Below are 20,811 nucleotides of genomic sequence, written 5' to 3'. Positions count from 1 at the left end.
TAATTCGGAAGTGTCAAAATGTATAAACTGCACAAAGTTAAACAGACCAAGTGACCATACAGTAAATTCTAGAGACTGCAATGCTTTTGACTTGTAATTGAAAAGACTAGCAGAAAATACTGATCATGGTTACTAGGGATGTCATAAACTGTAGCTATGTAAATATACAATCTGTAGGCAAAAAGACTGTTCAAATTCGAGAATTGATAAACGAGAAATATTTAGATATACTAGCATTATCTGAAACATGGCTAAATAACTTGGACAAGGCAAAGATCACTGAAATGATGCCCCCCCCCTCCCCCCCCCACACGCCTTCTTTCACATACCGAGAGAAGGTAGGTCTGGTGGGGGTGTCGGACTCTTTATTCATAAAAGTGACTCAAATCTCAAAACGTTGAAAAGAATTAGTGAAACAAGCTTTGAATATATAGAAATAAAATTTACGCCAAAAAATAGAAGAATATCATTTGTAACAATCTATAAAGCTCCTAGAACAAACTCTAGTATCTTTTTTGAAGAATTCGGTGCTCTCATTGAGATGATTATCATGGAAAAAACGAATTAGTTATCTGTGGAGACTTCAATTTTTGGATGGATGACACATCAAATCCTGATGCTTTGGCATTTAGTGAGCTACTAGAATCATATCGACTCTTGAATAAGGTCGACTGCACAACTACTTTAACTGGTCATACGCTAGACTTAATTATAAGTGATGACATGAATAATATTGTATCTGATATAAAAGTCGAAGAGAAATGTACTATCTCCCTGGTACACAAACTTATTACGTTTAGTCTACCTCTACAGAAACATGCATTAGTAAAGAAAATAAACTTTAGACATAAATCAAAATTTTTCTCCTACCGTATTTATTGAAGTTACAAAGAAAATAAATGATGCTATCAACATTCCTTGTGATCATGATGACCAACGTCTGTTAGGAGCTAAGTGTGCTAACTGTCTTATGACCACTTACAATAAAGTGAGTAAAAGTGAATATGATACCATGTGCCCACAGATGGAAAAGACTATAACGTAAAGAAAGAAAGTGGAATAGGTTAAAAAATGACAAATTCGAAGATAATTTGTATTTTTCCTAACCATACAAACCTTAGCTATTTACAAAGGGTTTACTTTTAGCGCAGCTGAAATGACGAGCCAATAGTTTTTAACGAGGGTTAATTACCCCCGCGCTAGTTAGCGGGGGGTGGGGAAGGGTAGCTTGCTACCCCTCCCCCCTCCACACACCGGTGACTTGCTTCACTTCACTTAGAGGTAGGACTTGACTTGGGGGTCAGGGATGGCGGGCACATATGTGTAAATAGCTAAGGTTTGTATGGTTAGGAAAAATACAAATTATCTTCGAATTTGTCATTTGTTCCGTAACCGAAATACAAACCACGCTATTTACAAAGGGTGACTTACCCCTTAGGAAGGGTGGAAAGTCCCCAGCCTTACTGACTTCGGCTTGCCCGGGGGCTCGATCCCTTAGTGAGCAGCACTAGAGAGAGGGAGCCCCTGTACCTCACAGGTTCCTAGCATCGCTAGGAACGAGTGGCCTACATAAGTAGTGTGAGGAGGAGAGTGTGACTCGTCCTATGAAGTTGACCTTGAGACCTTCAGATAGGAATTCTAGGATAGGACGTTCCCCATACCACCTCGTCAGGGTATGGGAGACGCAACAGTATTAAGCTTAATACTAGGAGCACAAAGAAGCATGGGTTACCTGCAGAGGTCGAGGTCAGCTATGCGAGGACCAGGATGCTGCTTCCCCAAGAGAGGGGAGAATGAAGAAAGAAGTAAGGGTCAGACATACTCTTTCATTCACACAGACTAAGACCGGGTAACAACGCCCTCAACCTACTGCTACTTGTCCAAAAAGGAGCCTGAGGTTAGACCAGCTGTTGTGCAGCCACCACAGGGCCGATAGAGAACGTATCGAGGCTCCTGTGGGTCACGTCTTGCAGGTAGTGGGCTGTGAAGGTCGTTTGACGCTTCCAGACCCCCGCTTGAAGTACCTGCGTCACAGAGAAGTTTCTCTTGAAGGCCAGGGATGTAGCAATACCCCTGACATCGTGGGCCCGAGGGCGACGTGACGGAGGAGGGTCAGGATTCAGGGCATGGTGGATAACCCTACGAATCCAAGCAGAGATGGTGTTCCTTGTGACCCTCCTCTTTGTCCTGCCTGTGCTCACAAACAAAGCTCGCACATGAGGACGGACTGCAGCCGTTCTCTTCAAGTAGTACCTCAGACACCTCACTGGGCATAGTAGCAGCTGGTCTGGGTCGTTTGTTACAGAACGGAGACTCGCGATCCTGAAAGAGTCGAACCGAGGATCCGGCACTCCAGGATTCTGAGTCTTGGCCACAAACTCAGGGACGAACCTGAACGTTACCTCCCCCCATCCCCTTGAATGGGCGATGTCGTACGAGAGACCATGAAGTTCACTAACTCGCTTGGCCGAGGCCAAGGCGAGTAGGAAAGCCGTCTTCCAAGACAGGTGGCGATCGGAGGCCTGGCGTAATGGCTCGAAGGGAGGTCTCTTGAGAGACCTGAGAACTCGAACCACGTTCCAAGGAGGGGGTCTCACTTCCGACTGGGGGCAGGTAAGCTCATAGCTACGTATGAGTAAAGAGAGTTCTAGCGATGAAGAAATATCCACGCCCTTCAATCTGAAGGCCAAGCTTAAGGCTGAGCGATAGCCTTTCACTGCCGAGACAGAAAGGCGCATTTCTTCTCGCAGATACACAAGGAAGTCCGCTATTGCTGGAATAGTGGCATCGAGTGGAGAGATACCCCTTCCACGACACCAACCACAAAAGACTCTCCACTTCGCTTGGTAGACTCCCTCAGAGGACCTTCGCAGGTGCCGAGACATTCTCTCCGCAACCTGTTGCGAAAAGCCTCTCTCCGCGAGGAGACGCTGGATAGTCTCCAGGCGTGAAGCCGAAGCGAGGCTACGGCCCTGTGAGGGACACCGGAGTGGGGTTGTCTGAGAAGCTCGTGTCGTGGAGGAAGCTCCCTTGGGAGTTCCGTCAGGAGTTGCAGAAGGTCCGGAAACCATTCCGCGTGATGCCATAGCGGAGCTACTAGAGTCATGGAACAGTTGACCGATAGTCTGGTCCTGTTGAGCACCCTTCTCATCAGACAGAATGGTGGGAAGGCGTACACGTCGATGTTGTCCCACCGTTGCTGGAAAGCATCTTGCCAGAGTGCCTTGGGGTCCGGGACTGGTGAGCAGTACAGGGGCAGCTTGAAGTTCAAGGCTGTCGCGAACAAGTCCACCGTCGGGGAACCCCACAAAGTCAGGACTTTGTTGGCTATCTGAGGATCCAAAGACCACTCGGTACTCACTATCTGCGAAGCCCTGCTCAGACTGTCGGCGAGCACATTCCTCTTGCCAGGAATGAAGCGAGCTGATAGTGTTATCGAGTGGGTTTCGGTCCACCTCAGAGTCTCTACTGCAAGATGGGATAGCTGTTGCGAAAAAGTGCCTCCCTGCTTGTTGATATAAGCCACTACCGTGGTGTTGTCGCTCATCACCACCACGGAGTGACCCGCCAGGAACCGTTGGAACTGTTGAAGGGCCAGAAAGACGGCCTTCAATTCTAGCAGGTTGATGTGTAGGCACTTTTCTGATTCTGACCAAAGGCCTGAGGCCCTCTGGTTCAGAACGTGCGCCCCCCACCCTTCTTTTGACGCGTCCGAAAACAGAGTCAATTCCGGGGGAAGGACGAGAAGACTCACTCCCTTTCGCAGGTTCTCGTCGGCCAGCCACCACCGCAAGTCCGTCTGTTCCAGAGACCCCATTGGGATCAGAGTGTCCGGGGAATCGGATCCTTGATTCCACCGGGACTTGAGCCGCCATTGAAGGGATCTCATCCTGAGGCGGCTGTTTGGAACCAGACGGGCCAGGGAGGATAGGTGGCCCAAGAGACGCAACCACGATTGGGCGGGGAGTTCTTTTCGCCTGAGGAAAGGTTCCGCCACCCTCCTCAGCCTTGCTATCCGGTCGTCTGATGGAAAGGCTTTGTGGAGATTGGTGTCTATTAGCATGCCTAGATAAACCAGTCGCTGGGACGGCTGCAGAGAGGACTTCTCGAGGTTTACCACGATCCCCAGATCCTGGCAAAGATCTAGAAGCCTGTCTCGGTGTCGAAGAAGGGTCGACTCCGAGTCTGCTAGGATCAGCCAATCGTCTAGGTAACGAAGGAGACGAATGCCGTTCCTGTGCGCCCAAGTCGAAATCAGGGTGAACACTCTGGTGAACACCTGAGGAGCTGTGGAGAGACCGAAACACAGCACCTTGAACTGGTAGATCTTGTTGTCTAGGCAGAATCTCAGGTACTTCCTGGAAGACGGATGGATTGGGATCTGGAAGTACGCGTCCTTTAGATCCAGTGTACACATGAAGTCTTGTGGTCTCACCGCAAGTCTGACTGTGTCTGCTGTCTCCATGCTGAACCGGGTTTGTTTGACAAACCTGTTCAGAGCCGAGAGATCGATGACGGGTCTCCAGTCTCCAGTAGCCTTCTTTACAAGAAAGAGTCGACTGAAGAAGCCTGGAGAGCCGTCCACGACCTCCTGGAGAGCACCCTTCTCGAACATGGTCTTGACTTCGGCCTGAAGGGCCAGCCCCTTTGCCGATCCCATGGCATAGGAGCTCAACGACACTGGATTCGCTGTCAGGGGAGGTTGAGATGACGTGAACGGGACGCGATAACCTTGGCCGATCACCGAGATCGTCCAAGCATCGGCCCCGAGATGTTGCCACCTGCGGACGCAACGCTGAAGGCATCCCCCCACAGGTGGACACGCAGGGGGACTGCCACCCCTAGGGCTTGCGGCCGCGGCCGCCACCCCTAGAAGTCTTGCCTCCCCTGGAGGACTTACCACCCCTCTTGACCTTGGCTGGAAAGGGCTGGGGCTTAGACACCACTTTCTTAGCTGCCGGTGCCTGTTTTGGAGCCTTACGAGGCTGTTGCTGCTGTTGTGGCGGGGCTGGAGGCTTATAGGGCCGAGTTGTAAGGGCCCTGTGGAGGAGGGAGTCCGTGCTGGATTTCCTCCACCTCTCAGCCGTTCGCTCCAAGTCTTGAGGCTCAAACAGGCTCTCCCCCAGGAGGGAGGCATGTCGGAGCCTACACACATCTACGGCGGGGACCTTCGGATGGAATCTCTCGGACACAGCATCGCGACGCTTCAACACCGAGTTGGCCCACAGGGTGGTAACCTGGTGCGCCAAGAACTCGATGGAGCGGGTGCCCGAGAGCAAGAAGGTCTCTAGGGCCTTCCTATTGGTCTCCTTGGACAAGTCCTCAGATCGCAATAGGATGCCCAGAGATCCTAACCAGAAGTCCAGCCACGAAGTGGCCTGCATGGCACACTTAGCGACCTTCTCGTGGTTAAGGATCTCTGCCGCCGAGAACGACACCTGCCGGGCAGAGAGTTTCTCCAAGGGAACTCCCTTCGCCAGCTCCTCCACAGAGTGATGGAGCGGAAGAGCGAGGTTGTGCTCACCCAGGATCTCGAAATACCTCCTCTGCTGAAGGCGAGGAGGAGGGATGAGTTTGTTCCCGGCAGTGGAACGACTGGAGGAGGCAAGAAGTGCGAGCTGAGCATTGGCCCTAGCTCTGGCACTCTTCAGCCCCCGAGACCAGGGCAGAGCTGCACTGGTCTTAGGGGCCTTCCGAACGTCGAACACTTCATCCAGAATTGTGTCTTTGCCTTCACGGGGGGGGATGACTGGATCCGTAAGACTGTTAAGTTGCCTTATCAGGCTTAGGACCTGCCAGAAGGCATGTTCGGACTCTTGCTGTTCTCCTCCCTGTGGGCTGGCAGCTAAGTCTCCTGCCCCAGGAATCTCTTCCTGGGGTGATACGTGGACATTCCCCTGGGTAGTCATGGGTTCCTGTCGAATCCTTGCAGAGGATTTAGGGATGGTCTTGGAATCCTTGGGCTCCCTCCTAGGAGGGATACAGGATCCCAACAACGAGGTTCGAGGGGCCCCTTCCTCACGAGACAATTCTCCTGCCTGAAGCGAAGTCTCCCCCCCTGGTGCCGGGGGGAAGACTACCGGTCCACTGGACTCACCTGAGGACGGAAAGGCCTCGTCCACGGGAGAAGGAGAGAGTACTCGTGCAGGAGAGGGGACCCTCGAGACCGACCTCTTGGGAACCAACTTCGCCCTGGGGGAAGTCACCACGAAGTCCACTCCTCTCTTTCTCTTCAGCGAAGGAGAGACAGCCGCTGGTTTGTTACCCTGGCCGGCGAGTGCTGGTTTCATAACCCTCACTAACGCCCGTGCCAGCGGACCAAACCAAGTCTGCTGCTCAAAGGACACAGAGTCCGAAATCCTCGCTAAGGTGAAAGGGATCGGGCGATCCTTTGGAGTGGACACGACGGTACCTGCCTGAAAAGAAGGTGGGGAAGAATGTTGTAATGACCTGTCCTCGTCCTGCAATACCAACCTGTGCTTGGATGGAGGTGATCCCGAGTGCCGTCTAGGAGCACGCGTCCCTGCTGCTACCACCGGCTGTGGAATTCGCCGCGAACTATGGTCGCGCGAGGGTGAACGGTCGCGCAAAGGCGAATGGTTGCGCGGGCGTACAGGCGAGCGGTCGCGCGGGCGCGCAGGCGAGCGATCGCGCGGGCGCGCAGGCGAGCGATCGCGCGGGCGCGCAGGCGAGTGGGCGTGAGGGTGGGCAGGTAAAGGAACACGTGTCCGAGGCGACGAACGCAAGCGATGGCGCGACGGCGAGGGATCGTGCTGCCGCGTAGGTGAAGAAGATCGCTGGCGATAATGATCACGTGATGGTAAGCGATGGCGAGCAGCATGTGAAGGTGAATGATTGCGCGCAAGAGGGCGGTCGTTCAGGGTTGAGCGATGAGGAGCAGCATGCGTAAGCGGGCGATCGTTCAGGGTTGTGCGATGGCGAGCAGCATGCGTAGGTGAATGATCGCGTGAAAGGGTGCGATGGTGATCAGCATCCGCAGGAAGGCGATCGTTCAGGGTTGTGCGATGAGGAGCAGCATGCGTAAGCGGGCGATCGTGCAGGGTTGTGCGATGGCGAGCAGCATGCGCAGGTGAATGATCGCGTGAAAGGGTGCGATGGTGATCAGCATCCGCAGGAGGGCGATCGTTCAGGGTATTGCGATGAGGAGCAGCATGCGAAAGCGGGCGATCGTGCAGGGTTGTGCGATGGCGAGCAGCATGCGTAAGCGGGCGATCGTGCAGGGTTGTGCGATGGTGATCAGCATCCGCAGGAGGGCGATCGTTCAGGGTATTGCGATGAGGAGCAGCATGCGTAAGCGGGCGATCATGCAGGTTCGTGCGATGGCGGGCAGCATGTGAAGGTGATCGCTGGCGAACTGGTGATCGCTGGCGAGCTGGTGATCGCTGGCGAGCTGGTGATCGCTGGCGAGCTGGTGATCGCTGGCGAGCTGGTGATCGCTGGCGAGCAGAAGGTCGACGCGTGTCCTGTGAGAGGATAGGTTCACGAGCAGGAACGGGAAGATCGCTGGCGCGTTGGCGAACATGTGTTTCTGACACACGATGGTGAGCAGGGAGTTCAGCAGGAACTAAAGGGTGGTCAGAGACCGCAGGGCGATGGTCCTCAAATGAGCGCTGACGCTCGGAAGAGAGCTGACGAGCAGGAGAGCGCTGGCGAGGGGGGCGAACCTCAGGAGAGAGCCGACGAGCAGGTGAGCGTCGGCGAGCAGGAGAGTCTTGGCGAGCAGGAGATCGTCGACGAGCAGGAGATCGCTGGCGAGCAGGAGATCGTCGACGAGCAGGAGATCGCTGGCGAGCAGGAGAGCGCTTGTGCGCTGGCCCTGCTCGCGTAAGGGAAGAATCCCTTAGCCCCGAAGGGACCGTTGCCCGTCGGGTGACGAGTTCTCCAGAAGGCGAAGATCCGGCAGGAGATGGAGAGCGGTCCGCAGAGAGGTTCAAGGAGGGCGGAGTAGTCGGTTGAGGCTGACGAGGAGAGTCCCCCCCGGAGGACGAAGACCCAAAAAGGCGCCTCTTAGTCCCCCTGTAAGGGGAAGGGAGGCCCTTGTGGCGTAGAGGGCGGTGAGCCTTACGGCGGAGGCGGCCTCGGGGGAGATCGTCGGGACCATCGGTCCTCCGAAGGGGAGTCTCCTTCAAAACACTTCCCTCAGAAGGAAGCTGGGCAGCAGTCGAGACCGAAGGACTCACTTCCCCCTTCGAAGGATGCACGGAAGGAGGAGGAGAGCCTAGAGCACCATCACCAGCAACAGCACCTGCGTCGGAAGGCCCAGCCACGTCGGAGGCCTCTGTCACCACGACGTCGACAATAGACAGAGGGTCTACCTCCGCTACCACCGGCGACTGTTTAACAGCGGCCCCCAACGAGACAAGGTCAATAAGAGCGACCCTGGAGGGCAAGCCCTTAAGCCCCAGGGACGACCAAATCTGCAACAGATCATCACTGGATAAAGAATTATTATCAATAACCTCCCCCGGAGGAGGAGGGGGAACCGCCTCGCTATGGGAGGCGACGCCCTCTCCCCCCACCGAAGGTAGGGAAACAGAACAAGGGCCTGCGCTCCCACTCGGACGACTCTCCTTAGGAGGCGGACGAGGGGGAGCTTCGGAGGAGGTTTGGGCGGCGGAAGAAGAGTCCCGAGAACCTTCCTCCTTCAAGGCTAACCCCGGAGGAGAACGGTCTCTCTTGGACTTCTTCTTACGCCGACGGCCAAACCTCTCCCACTGGGAGGCAGACCACTCCCTACACTCACGGCACATGTTATCCTGGTCGCACCGTCGGCCCCGACATTGAGGGCAGAGGGTGTGAGGATCCGTAATCACGTCCGACATGAAAGTCCCACAAGGACGGCCGGCAACTCCAGGGCATGTCCGCATATTAAATAAAAGAAAATAACTGAAGGTCAACTTCCAACCAATCACACAAGCTGTAAAGAAAAAGAAGAAAATTAAAGGCTGTCAGCGAAGGCGATGAACAGACACGTCTGATCACCGCCGAGCCAAAAGTGAAGTGAAGCAAGTCACCGGTGTGTGGAGGGGGGAGGGGTAGCAAGCTACCCTTCCCCACCCCCCGCTAACTAGCGCGGGGGTAATTAACCCTCGTTAAAAACTATTGGCTCGTCATTTCAGCTGCGCTAAAAGTAAACCCTTTGTAAATAGCGTGGTTTGTATTTCGGTTACGGAACAACTGAAAGTACTTGGGTAGAATACAAAACTGCTGCGTGTCAATATAACTACCTACTAAGAAGGAAAAAAAGTGATTACTATAAGAGAAAGATCCTCGAAGCAGCAACAGACATAAATAAGTTATATCGTCTCCTGAATGGTATAATGGGAAATGTAAAAGAAAAGAAGCTACCTGATGGATACAGTGACCAGGAACTAGCAAATAATTTTCTAGTATTCTTTAAAAGCAAAATTGAAAACATAACCAGATCATTTGTAAATACTCAACATCAGATTAATGATACACCAGGCACACAGACAAAATTAATACAATTTAACAACATAACACAAGATGACATCACCAGAGCAAAGAAAACAAACTGCGCGATCGATCCTATGCCAATATTTGAAGTAATTGGAGAGAGAGACTTTTCTAGTCTAGCCGAAATAATAATGAAAATAGCAAATGCAAGCATTGATGAATGTAAGTTTCCTAAATCTGAGAAAATGGCTATAGTCACACCAGTTCTGAAAAATGCACTTGACTACCAGGAATTAAGCTTATATAGACCTATTTCAAATCTATCCTTTGTCTCAAAAGTGCTTGAATATGTAATTCTTGAACAACTAGTCAGCCACTTAGAAGTAATAGAAGCTTTGCCTGACAATCAATCTGCTTACAGAAAACTATACTCTACGGAGACAGCCATCTGCTGTGTTGTAAATGATATGCTAGAAATGATGGATGAAAATAAATGTGGTATTTTAATATTGCTCGATCTCAGTGCTGCTTTTGATACAGTTGTGCATGAACTGCTACTAAATGATCTACGGTCCATCGGCGTTGAAAATCAAGCTTTCGAATACCTAAAAGACTACTTGGTTGGTAGAAATTACTGTGTACAAATTGGAAACTCTTATCATATGAACCCTTAAACAGAGGGGTACCCCAGGGGAGTGTACTTGGCCCAATCTTATTCTGCATCTATACTATTGGTCTATCGAAAATGCTACATAGGCATGGCATGAAGTTTAAACTATTTGCAGATGACACACAATTTTACTTCTCCATAAATGATATACATGATACTACTGAAAGTCTAAACTGAATCCTTGATAGTGTTAGAGATTGGATGACATTTAAACAACTAAAATTAAATGAGAACAAAACTGAATTCATGGTGGTGGGCAAGAAAAACAGCGTAAGAAACTTAAGTGATATTCAAATGAACATAAATTATGACTCGGTGCCGATATCTAGTAAAGTCCGAGATCTAGGTGTATTTCTTGACTGTAATCTGTCTCTAAATGCCCAAATAGATAATGTAATAAAAAGGCCTGGTTATCATCTAAGAAATATTGCGTTTATAAAAAAGTACCTGGACAAAAACTCTGTTAAGAAACTTGTGATAAACTGTGTTATTACCAGGATTGACTACTGCAACTCTATCTACTACAATTTACCTAAAGTCCAACTTAAGAAATTACAAAACATGATAAACAGAGGAGTAAGACTGATAAAAGGTGTCCCACCCAGAGAAAGGATCACCCCTACACTAACTGATTTACACTGGCTGCCGATTAAAGCGAGAATTGAATTCAAAATATGTACAATAACCCACCAAGTTATCAGAACCGGTCGTCCAAAATACTTGAGAGAACTACTACATATTGCGCAGCCAACAAATCGTGTCGACACAAGAATAGTTACAGATGGCTTCAAACTGATGGAACCTAGATTTATGTCCACTTTTGGCTCCAGAGCCTTTAAATATGCGGCCCCGAGACTATATAATAAGCTCCCACGAAACCTTCGAATGATTGAAGACATTAAGGCTTTCAAGAGGAAACAAGATTTTCTTATTTCATGAGTCTTTTGACAGTGACGATTTAACAATAAATGAACAATATGTGACTTGAAAAGATAAATACTGTGAACGAACAAAGTAAAACAACAGTGGAGGTCCTGTAGAGAGTGGGGTTCCCCTGCTGTATAGGACCAGAAAAGCAGCCATCAAAGTAAGTAAGTATATTCACTGAATTTTTTGTAAATAATAAGGTACATGAATAAAAAAAGTTGCACAAAAGACTAGCATGGGCCACAGGTTACACATTGTCAATATCTTGTTTCTTCCTATACAGTATGGGGAAATATTTAAGTATATAGTAGTATTTAGTTCAGAAAGTTGAATATAGAAAATAAAATTTTACAAATCCTGTACACCCCTATATAAAAACTTACCATTTACAGTAAAGATGACAGATAGATTTGTAAACTGTAGGGTATCCTGCTGTTCGCCTCTAGGATTTAGTGCTGTTCGTTCTAATCTGGCTATGTCTCTATCTTCCATAATGAGATTCATATTCAGGTCCTTATCCTGGAATATAATATTAACTGTATGTCATATAAGTACAAAGATTATTCTAAAAGATGAAATTTTTTTTTTTAATACTTGCCCAAAATTTCTGGGCTATTTCCTTCAAGAAAAGAACAATTCAACCATAGGAAAATGAAAAATTATCCTCCGTAAATTAGCACAGTAGCCACCATGGCAAAAGCAAAAACTTATGAAAAACATCTGTGTAACATCACAGTATATCTTCCCTTCATTCCTGCCACAAAGTAAAAAAAAAAAAAAAACATTCCTCCAGAGTAAACAATTAAGCCAACTTTCTAAGGAAAACTACCACTACAAGTGGGGAGGTGGCTCAGCATTCCATTAATCATAGCCATACATTACAGTATTTTAAGATAAAAAAATTCAAGAAATTTGGTTCATTTTAAACAATGATAATGCAATGATGCAATTTAGAGTTATCCGTTTATGTAACCATGCATGCTTTAGGAAATTTATTCAGCTTTCTGACGTTATTTCTCATTCCTTTCTATCCTACCTCCTATGTTAGATATGGTACAAAATATCTACATAAGTACGTTAACACATGATGTCATTGCTCCCTGGCCAAAAGTCATGAGCCTGACAGTGATTTTGCCCCAGTCGGGATCAACAGAGGGTTAGAGTCTTAATCAAAATTAATGTGCTGCATCCCAAATTAATCTGAAGAGAGGTTAATGGCAAATAATTAGCATAAAAAGAATTCTATAAGTAAAATTTATTATTTTATAATCAAAGGATTTTCATATGCTTCTCTTTAGAAGCCTGTTTTTACATAGATGTTTACCGTAAACCTAAAAATAGGCTTAGGCTTCTAGTACAGTCTTGAGATAATTTTGTGGCTTAAAGGTCACTCAAGAATGTCAGATCCAAGGGGCAGTGACAATACCCAAGGCAGGCCACCCCACCCAAGCTAGGACCAAGAAGGGCTAGGCAATGGTTGTTGATGACTAAACCCACCATCCTTAGCTCACAAGGATAGTGAGGTTGCACACACTACAAAAAACTATCAAGCTTGGCCAGGACCCAAACCCCTGTCCAACAGTTCACCAAGTAGGAATGTTTTCAATGGGCTACCACAACTATAAACTGTGCTTGACATCACTAATCAGTTGGGTAAAGAGGGATATGTAAATGAACATCTGGTAAGTAGAGAAATAATGAATTTCATTAATGATAAAGTTTTAAATCTTTCAGCTTTAACTTCTGACCTAACCAAACTTTGTTCTCGTATGTATATACTTTACCAACTACATTTTTCCAATTTTCCTAATACTTGGCTAATTTTCCTTACAGAACTCTTGACCGTGTATACTTCTGATCCTATAGTTACCCATGCACCTTGGTTAATAATGTTTTAAATTCAAAATCTGCCCTACACAACTCAGACAACCCCCAAAATGCTAAAATTTTCAGGATAGTGGTGTAGTTGAGGTATTCTTATGACAAATAAAAAATCCTTACAGATAATTCGTCATGCAAGTACTTTTCCTCCACGAGTGTATTTACTAAATTACAAAAACACAAATAACGGTAAAAGTGTCGAGTAACCAATAAAACTTACTTGATCAACAAACTTCTCTTCCTCAACGTCTTCAGGTACAGTAGCTTTTGGAATGCTGTTAGCAATGTGAGCAAGATGCAGCAATCTTTCATCTGAAAATTAATTTAAGAAGAAGAAAATAATTGTCAATAATCACTAAACTAATTACTACAACTCGAAATAATGTTCACGGTAAACAAGTTATATAGATACAAGATTAATAATCATATGCTATTCAGCTTTCAAATAAGAATTATTTTCATCCAACCATCAGTATGTCCAAATCCTTTCCCACAAAGATTCACTGATAAGAGAAAACATTAACAACATAATTCATAGAAAAAAAAATATACATGATACCTAATAAAATACAAATCCTTATCTAAAATACCATTATGTCATTACTCCTATACATAAACAACATACATATTCCTCCATATCGTAAAAGGGGTTGAAAAGGCAATAAAAAATGAACCAAGACGCTTATATGACATTTAATCACACCCGTGAATAAACTAAGGTGATGAAAATTAGTTCTCTAGCAGTCAAGTGCCTTATCTTTATGCATGAACATTTCTAGGGAACACAGCTAGAAATCTTTTAATAAATGTAAATGATACATTTATATTATAGTACACACCAAGTTGCTAATTTCTCACTCTATAAACAATTAAAACTCACCAATAACTGAAAGGGCCACATTAGGTAACGAAGCATTAATCTTTACTTTTGCTAAGTTTGGATCATCTGTTAGTAAGCACTTGTACATATCTACATGAAGAGTTGTTGGTGCAAGAAGGTGAAGGGGAGTAGTGGATGTGGTATTATGACAATTCAGATAAGGTCTCCAATCCTCATCGTCATAAGCTATGACAGCCTGGAAAAGTTAAAAAAAACTATACTGTACTACTGTTTGTTAATCTCTCATATTTGTCATTTCTTTGCTGCAATCAATTCTATCACAGGTTTCCTTCAAATGGTTTATTTATGATATATCAGTCTATCATACCTGATAGAAAATATCAAAATACTGTCATTTTAACACTTTGGTGGCATGAATCCTAAAAATTTTCTCCAACATATTTTCATTCAAAATCTCCATTATTCAGTCAAGCTATGAATGGATAACAACTACTTACCTGGATATCTATTAATTCAATGGTGAAACAATCGTAAGAGTAATTTCTAATGGCTTCAGTCACTTCTTGCTGAGTTAAGCCTGATGAAACAAGATCTGCCACTCCAGGAGCTTTCCTATCACGTGGTACACTTATCATTTTCATGCTACCAAGGGTTAACACAAGTGCGGAACAGCCACTGTGAGAAATAACAAGACAGTTTCAGACAAATGTTCTATTTAAGCTCAAGTTATATAGATATTTTGATTGGAAATTCTGAAGAGTGCAAGACCTCTTGCAAAATCTAATGCAATTTCTTTCAAGAACAAGTCTCATTATTCTACAAACTTGAAGAAGGTACCGCTTACATTATCGTCATCATTATTACTGTTATAATTATAAAACTGTTGAACTACTCCACTAAAAACAAAATGTGAATATCACACGGTTACAGATGAACTATTTATATCCGTGGAAAATGAGAATTGATACAAAAATTTTGAAGCTGAAAGTTAAAATGAAAGAGCTAATGTGATTGAAGCATAAATGTTGCTAAAAACTGAAACATAATGTACAAAACCTTTAGCACTCCTTAGTGCTTTGTGCATGACAAACTTGAGGTGTTATTGTTATAACACCATATAAAGGAGAAAGAAAGGAAAAACAGAAAGAAAAAGGGGGATAAACAGCTATCTTGAAAATAGCTAATAACCCTTGAACATTTCTAAAGAGATATAGTGAATTTATCTTTTTGCGCTCACAAGTCACAGAGAAAATTAATAATGAATAGTAAAGTTCAGTAAAAATTCCTTCTAGGAAAAAGGTAGTCTAGTTACATTTTCTTCTTACATATGGGAGTGTTTTTTACTTACTTATGATACTTTCCTCCCTCAGGAATTACTATGTGGGAAGCAGCAAAGCACACATCCAAGTCTAAGATACTTTGGTTATCAATGACATTCTGTAAGCCAGTGGCACTACGTTCTTTCACAACCTCCAACTGATTGAGGGCAGCAGCTTGTAACCTGAAATAATAGTTTTCAGTAAAAACATACATGATTCATGTAATAGAATAACATACAACAAACTGTTAAAAAATAAAAAAAGATCAGTATATAAAAACTTTCGTAAGAATGAGATGAATATAAATTCTAAGTTTAATTTAGTAAACTCCCAATTAAGCATATGACTTAACCATCCCACCCCATAAATCTCTTAACCATCAGAATGAACATACTGTACCTATGAATAGCATAATCTAATTTCCCACTAATGTATCAACTTATACTGCATTGTATTCTATAAGCAGTAGATTTTGCCTCGCAACAGTATTGACTTTGCCCTTTCTACCTCAATCCCTATTTCGTCCCACTCTTTGCTTAAATACATATTAACATAGCGGGCTGGTACATACACACAAACATTAATTCAAGAAGAGTCATGGGTTTGTTGTGGAACATCCACTAGTTATTCATAAACTAAATTCAAGTAAAGAAGTGAAATGAAAATATATTAGACAAAATTCAATGATAAAATTTCTTATATCTATGAACCCTTCTGGATGTTCATAGTGCTATTGTCTCTGGAAGCTTAGAATGTCAACATTACTCCTAAAAAAAAAAAAAAATTATTTTTCTTTCCTTCCCGTACTCTAATACCTCCAGTAAAGAGATGAAACCCAGCATCAACAAGAATAACATGCCATACATGTCAGATAACTTCTTTAGTCTAAAGTCAACAAGGAACAACAACAATGTATGATACTCCGTCCAGTTGTCAAGTCTGTCGATCTATTTTATATTAATTTACGTACAGTAGTGTCCCGAATTATACATGTTCGAATTATACGATTCCCCTTTTATGCGATAGCTATTTTTCAAAAATAAATTTTCTGTATCTGCGAAGCTGTTCAAAATCTGCTAGTCAAGCACTACAAAATGTATCAAATCTATTATCTTTTTAAGTATATTGGTAGCACTAAATACGGTGATTTATAATAAATATTACAAAACAATATTAACATTACATCTTATTAACATAATTTCAATCTTTCTCCAACCTTTCAATAATTTTAATGGTAGTGTTAATGATGGTATATTAAAGCATTATTTTTTTAGTACAGTATATATAAAAGCTTTATTTTTCCCTTCGGCCGTTCAAGGTTTTCACGAGTAGACTGGGGTCGTTTATCGGCAGTGAATAGCCTAAACTTCGGTAACGAGTCGGCAATATTTTGTCATATTTTAAACAGTATACATTTGATTTGCAAAGATTGGTTTGTTGAGTACAAAGTATAATTATAAAAATATCTCTCTCTCTCTCTCTCTCTCTCTCTCTCTCTCTCTCTCTCTCTCTCTCTCTCTCTCTCTCTTGTGTTATACAATACTTACTAATAGATGAAGAAACCAAAATCGGTTTTCTTAAAGTGTCAATTAAATACGAAAAAAAAAAATACACCGTGTTTACATCCATTTCAATCATAGCTTAAAATACGGTATCCGATTTCGTCAGCAAATCACAATTTTTTAGGAAACATCATTTTATTCTAGAAAATTGCTACTCTTCAAATAGTTAATTGCGGTTTAAGAAAATATGTGCATTTGTTTTTGAATTCCGGGTGTGTTTTAAAAATAGAGTATTGCTGACTTCTTTTTGTTTTACTTCTGGCTGTGATTAGATCAGCTGATGTCTAGCTGCCGCTCTCAGTATGCGCGTAAGACTACAGCAACAAAGTATTGTTTATACCATTTCTTAACTTATTCAAACCATCTATACAGTTAGTTGATATTACATAAGCACCAATGTGTTTTAATCTATCATATTTTTTGTTAAGTACTTTTAAAACACACACACACACACACACACACACACACACACACACTCTCTCTCTCTCTCTCTCTCTCTCTCTCTCTCTCTCTCTCTCTCTCTCTGTGTATAACAAATGAAATCTTTGTGGCTTCACAAAGTATTAATTATATTAAAAGCAATCATGATTAAATTTTCCTTACTTTCTCCAAACTCGCACCATCTCTGTCACGTCGAACGTCATAGCGATAACCTAATTGTTCGACGACTTTAAAACCTGGCCTAGTACTTTCTTCTTCTTTTACTTTTTTCTGACGGTTCCATAATTGAGGTGGGTACAAGTTGACTTATAACTGAAGTTAGGAAAAGTATTTTGGATATGGAAAGGACAATTATCTTTCGTAACAGTTTAGAATTATCGTAAATTATCATTCTGTCATTAGTGGCACTTTGTTACTGTTGATTACACGCAAAAAAAAAAAAAAAAAAAAAAAAAAAAAAAAAAAATCCTGCTTTGCTACGTATGTATAGATACGGTAAATATTTGTAATAACATATTTACTAAAAGCTTTTAATATCATTGTTTATCACTTTGATCATGCGTGTTTAATGCCTTCGTTTGTTTATTATGATCGAAGATAGAGCGTACAGTAAACGAATGGAAGGTTTCCGTTTCAGGCGGCGTCATAAAGAAAAAATTATATAAATGGCATTCACTTCCTTTATTTGGAAGTTCTAAGAAAAAATAAGTAGAACATTGGTAATTACAAAATCAACATATAATCAATACTTGGTAAGATTGCTGTCAATGCAAAAACTAACCTATACACAGATGTGTAAATGCGTCTGTTTCTTCGTTATGATCAGAGAAAAACGTAAACAAAACATTGGTTGTCGTTTTTTATCGTGCTTTTTGGCGTGTTTAGGAAACGCATGATATAAAATCGCCTTTATTTTGATAATTCTGGATTTTCAGTGATACAACAAAAGCTAGTCTATAGAGTGATGGTTTTGCTATTCACCATTTATCTTATACAATAGATGTGACAAACATTAAAATTTGTCTGTATTTCGGGTGGTGTTATAACGGGAAATATACGGTGTTTACACCCATCCTGGTTGTAATTTTAACCTTTTTTCAAGTTATTAGAATTTTAAAGTACAGTATATTAAATGTTTGATTTGTTAACAAGAACAAATTGATATTATAATAAAATATAGTATAGTACATAGAGAGTATTGGAAATGGGTGGTAAACACGTTTGAATAGGCAAGTTGCTGGTTGCCATGGCCCCAATGGAATTGTTTCTGTTCATTGTGTGTTTCGAAATATGCGATTTTCCATTTATACGAGGTCATTGATCGACCAAATTCTCGCATAATTCGGGACCCTACTGTAGTTTTAAGTTGTCTTCTCCAGATTTGTTAGCATTCGCTGCACTTTTGTGCATAAGACTTGTTTTTGAGATATCATAATCTGCTTTCTCTTTCTCTCTTATACTTAGGGGCAGTTTTGTATTGTAATTTAGATATTCCAGTGAGGAGTGTGTAATCTCACTGTACCTCTTTGGGTATGTCATTGAAAGTATACTATTAAATTTTTCTTGTGGTATCAAATGTAAAAAAATGTTATTTTTATTAATAAAATAAATTTTTGAATATACTTACCCGGTGATTATATAGGCTGCAACTCTGTTGCTCGACAGAAAACTCTACGTTTAAAATACGCCAGCGATCGCTATGCAGGTAGGGGGTGTACATCAACAGCGCCATCTGTCTAGCAGGTACTCAGTACTCAATGTAAACACAGAACCAATTTTCTCCTCAGTCCACTGGGTCTCTATTGGGGAGGAAGGGAGGGTTCTTTAATATATAATCACCGGGTAAGTATATTCAAAAATTTATTTTATTAATAAAAATAACATTTTTCAATATTAAACTTAGCCGGTGATTATATAGGCTGATTCACACCCAGGGGGGTGGGTAGAGACCAGCATTACTTGTTTACATTATTATGAGCTAAGTATTTTGTATTTCATTTTAGCAGTTATTCAAAATAACAAACATAAAATAAATAAGTACCTGGTAAGGAAGTCGACTTGAACAATTACTCTGCCTTTTTAAGTACGTCTTCCTTACGGAGCCTCGCGATCCTCTTAGGATGCTGAGCGACCCCTAGGATCTGAAGTATCAAGGGTTGCAACCCATACAACAGGACCTCCTCAAAACCTCTAATCTAGGCGCTTCTCAAGAAATGAATTTGACCACCCGCCAAATCAAGTAGGATGCGAAAGGCTTCTTAGCCTTCCGGACAACCCAAAAACAATAATAAAACATTTCAAGAGAAAGATTAAAAAGGTTATGGAATTAGGGAATTGTAGTGGTTGAGCCCTCACCCACTACTGCACTCGTTGCTACGAATGGTCCCAGAGTGTAGCAGTTCTCGTAAAGAGACTGGACATTCTTAAGATAAAAAGACGCGAACACTGACTTGCTTTTCCAATAGGTTGCGTCGATTATACTTTGCAGAGATCTATTTTGTTTAAAGGCCACGGAAGTTGCGACAGCTCTAACTTCGTGTGTCCTTACCTTCAGCAAAGCTTGGTCTTCCTCATTCAGATGGGAATGAGCTTCTCGTATTAACAGTCTGATAAAATAGGATAAAGCATTCTTTGACATAGGCAAAGATGGTTTCTTAACTGAACACCATAAAGCTTCAGACGGGCCTCGTAAAGGTTTTTAAATAGAACTTAAGAGCTCTTACAGGACATAAGACTCTTTCTAGTTCATTTCCAACCATACGATAAGTTTGGAATATCGAACGATATTGGCCAAGGCCGAGAAGGCAGCTCGTGTTTGGCTATAAAACCAAGTTGTAGAACATGTAGCCGTTTCGGATGAGAATCCGATGTTCTTGCTGAAGGCATGAATCTCACTGACTCTTTTAGCTGTGGCTAAGCATACCAGGAAAAGTGTCTTTAAGGTGAGATCTTTCAGGGAGGCTGATTGTAGCGGTTCGAACCTGTCTGACATAAGGAATCTTAGTACCACGTCTAAATTCCAACCAGGTGTAACCAAACGACGCTCCTTCGTGGTCTCAAAAGACTTAAGGAGGTCCTGTAGATCTTTATTGTTGGAAAGATCTAAGCCTCTGTGACGGAAGACTGATGCCAACATGCTTCTGTAACCCTTGATAGTGGGAGCTGAAAGAGATCGTTCTTTCCTCAGATATAAGAGGAAGTCAGCTATTTGAGTTACAGAGGTACTGGTCGAGGATACGGATACTGACTTGCACCAGTTTCGGAAGATTTCCCACTTCGATTGGTAGACTCTAAGGGTGGATGTTCTCCTTGCTCTAGCAATCGCTCTGGCTGCCTCCTTCGAAAAGCCTCTAGCTCTCGAGAGTCTTTCGATAGTCTGAAGGCAGTCAGACGAAGAGCGTGGAGGCCTTGGTGTACCTTCTTTACGCGTGGCTGACGTAGAAGGTCCACCCTTAGGGGAAGTGTTCTGGGAACGTCTACTAGCCATCGAAGTACCTCGGTGAACCATTCTCTCGCGGGCCAGAGGGAAGCAACTAGCGTCAACCTTGTCCCTTCGTGAGAGGCGAACTTCTGCAGTACCTTGTTGACAATCTTGAACGGTGGGAATACATATAGATCTAGATGTGACCAATCTAGTAGAAAGGCATCTATATGAACTGCTGCTGGGTCCGGGATTGGTGAGCAAAATATTGGGAGCCTCTTGGTCATCGAGGTTGCGAAGAGATCTATGGT

The 20,811-nt window shown here is 43.6% G+C and overlaps 1 protein-coding gene across 1 annotated transcript in view; it reads right to left on the bottom strand.

Annotated features, from left to right (window-relative positions):
* Vps13 (vacuolar protein sorting 13C) overlaps positions 1-20,811 on the bottom strand; it is a 469,226-nt gene that overhangs the window by 319,694 nt on the left and 128,721 nt on the right. The window contains exons 13-17 of the mRNA XM_068346310.1: positions 15,106-15,258; positions 14,255-14,432; positions 13,797-13,992; positions 13,137-13,228; positions 11,419-11,554 (exon numbers count right to left, since the gene is read on the bottom strand). Of these exons, the coding sequence (XP_068202411.1) occupies positions 11,419-11,554; positions 13,137-13,228; positions 13,797-13,992; positions 14,255-14,432; positions 15,106-15,258 (755 nt within the window). The remainder of the gene's footprint in view (positions 1-11,418; positions 11,555-13,136; positions 13,229-13,796; positions 13,993-14,254; positions 14,433-15,105; positions 15,259-20,811) is intronic.

The sequence above is a fragment of the Palaemon carinicauda genome, chromosome 22 (genome assembly GCF_036898095.1).
Source record: "Palaemon carinicauda isolate YSFRI2023 chromosome 22, ASM3689809v2, whole genome shotgun sequence".
NCBI classification, from domain to species: domain Eukaryota; kingdom Metazoa; phylum Arthropoda; class Malacostraca; order Decapoda; family Palaemonidae; genus Palaemon; species Palaemon carinicauda.
The sequence above is the reverse complement of the archived record's forward strand: the minus strand, read 5'-3'. Positions and strand labels throughout refer to the sequence as shown.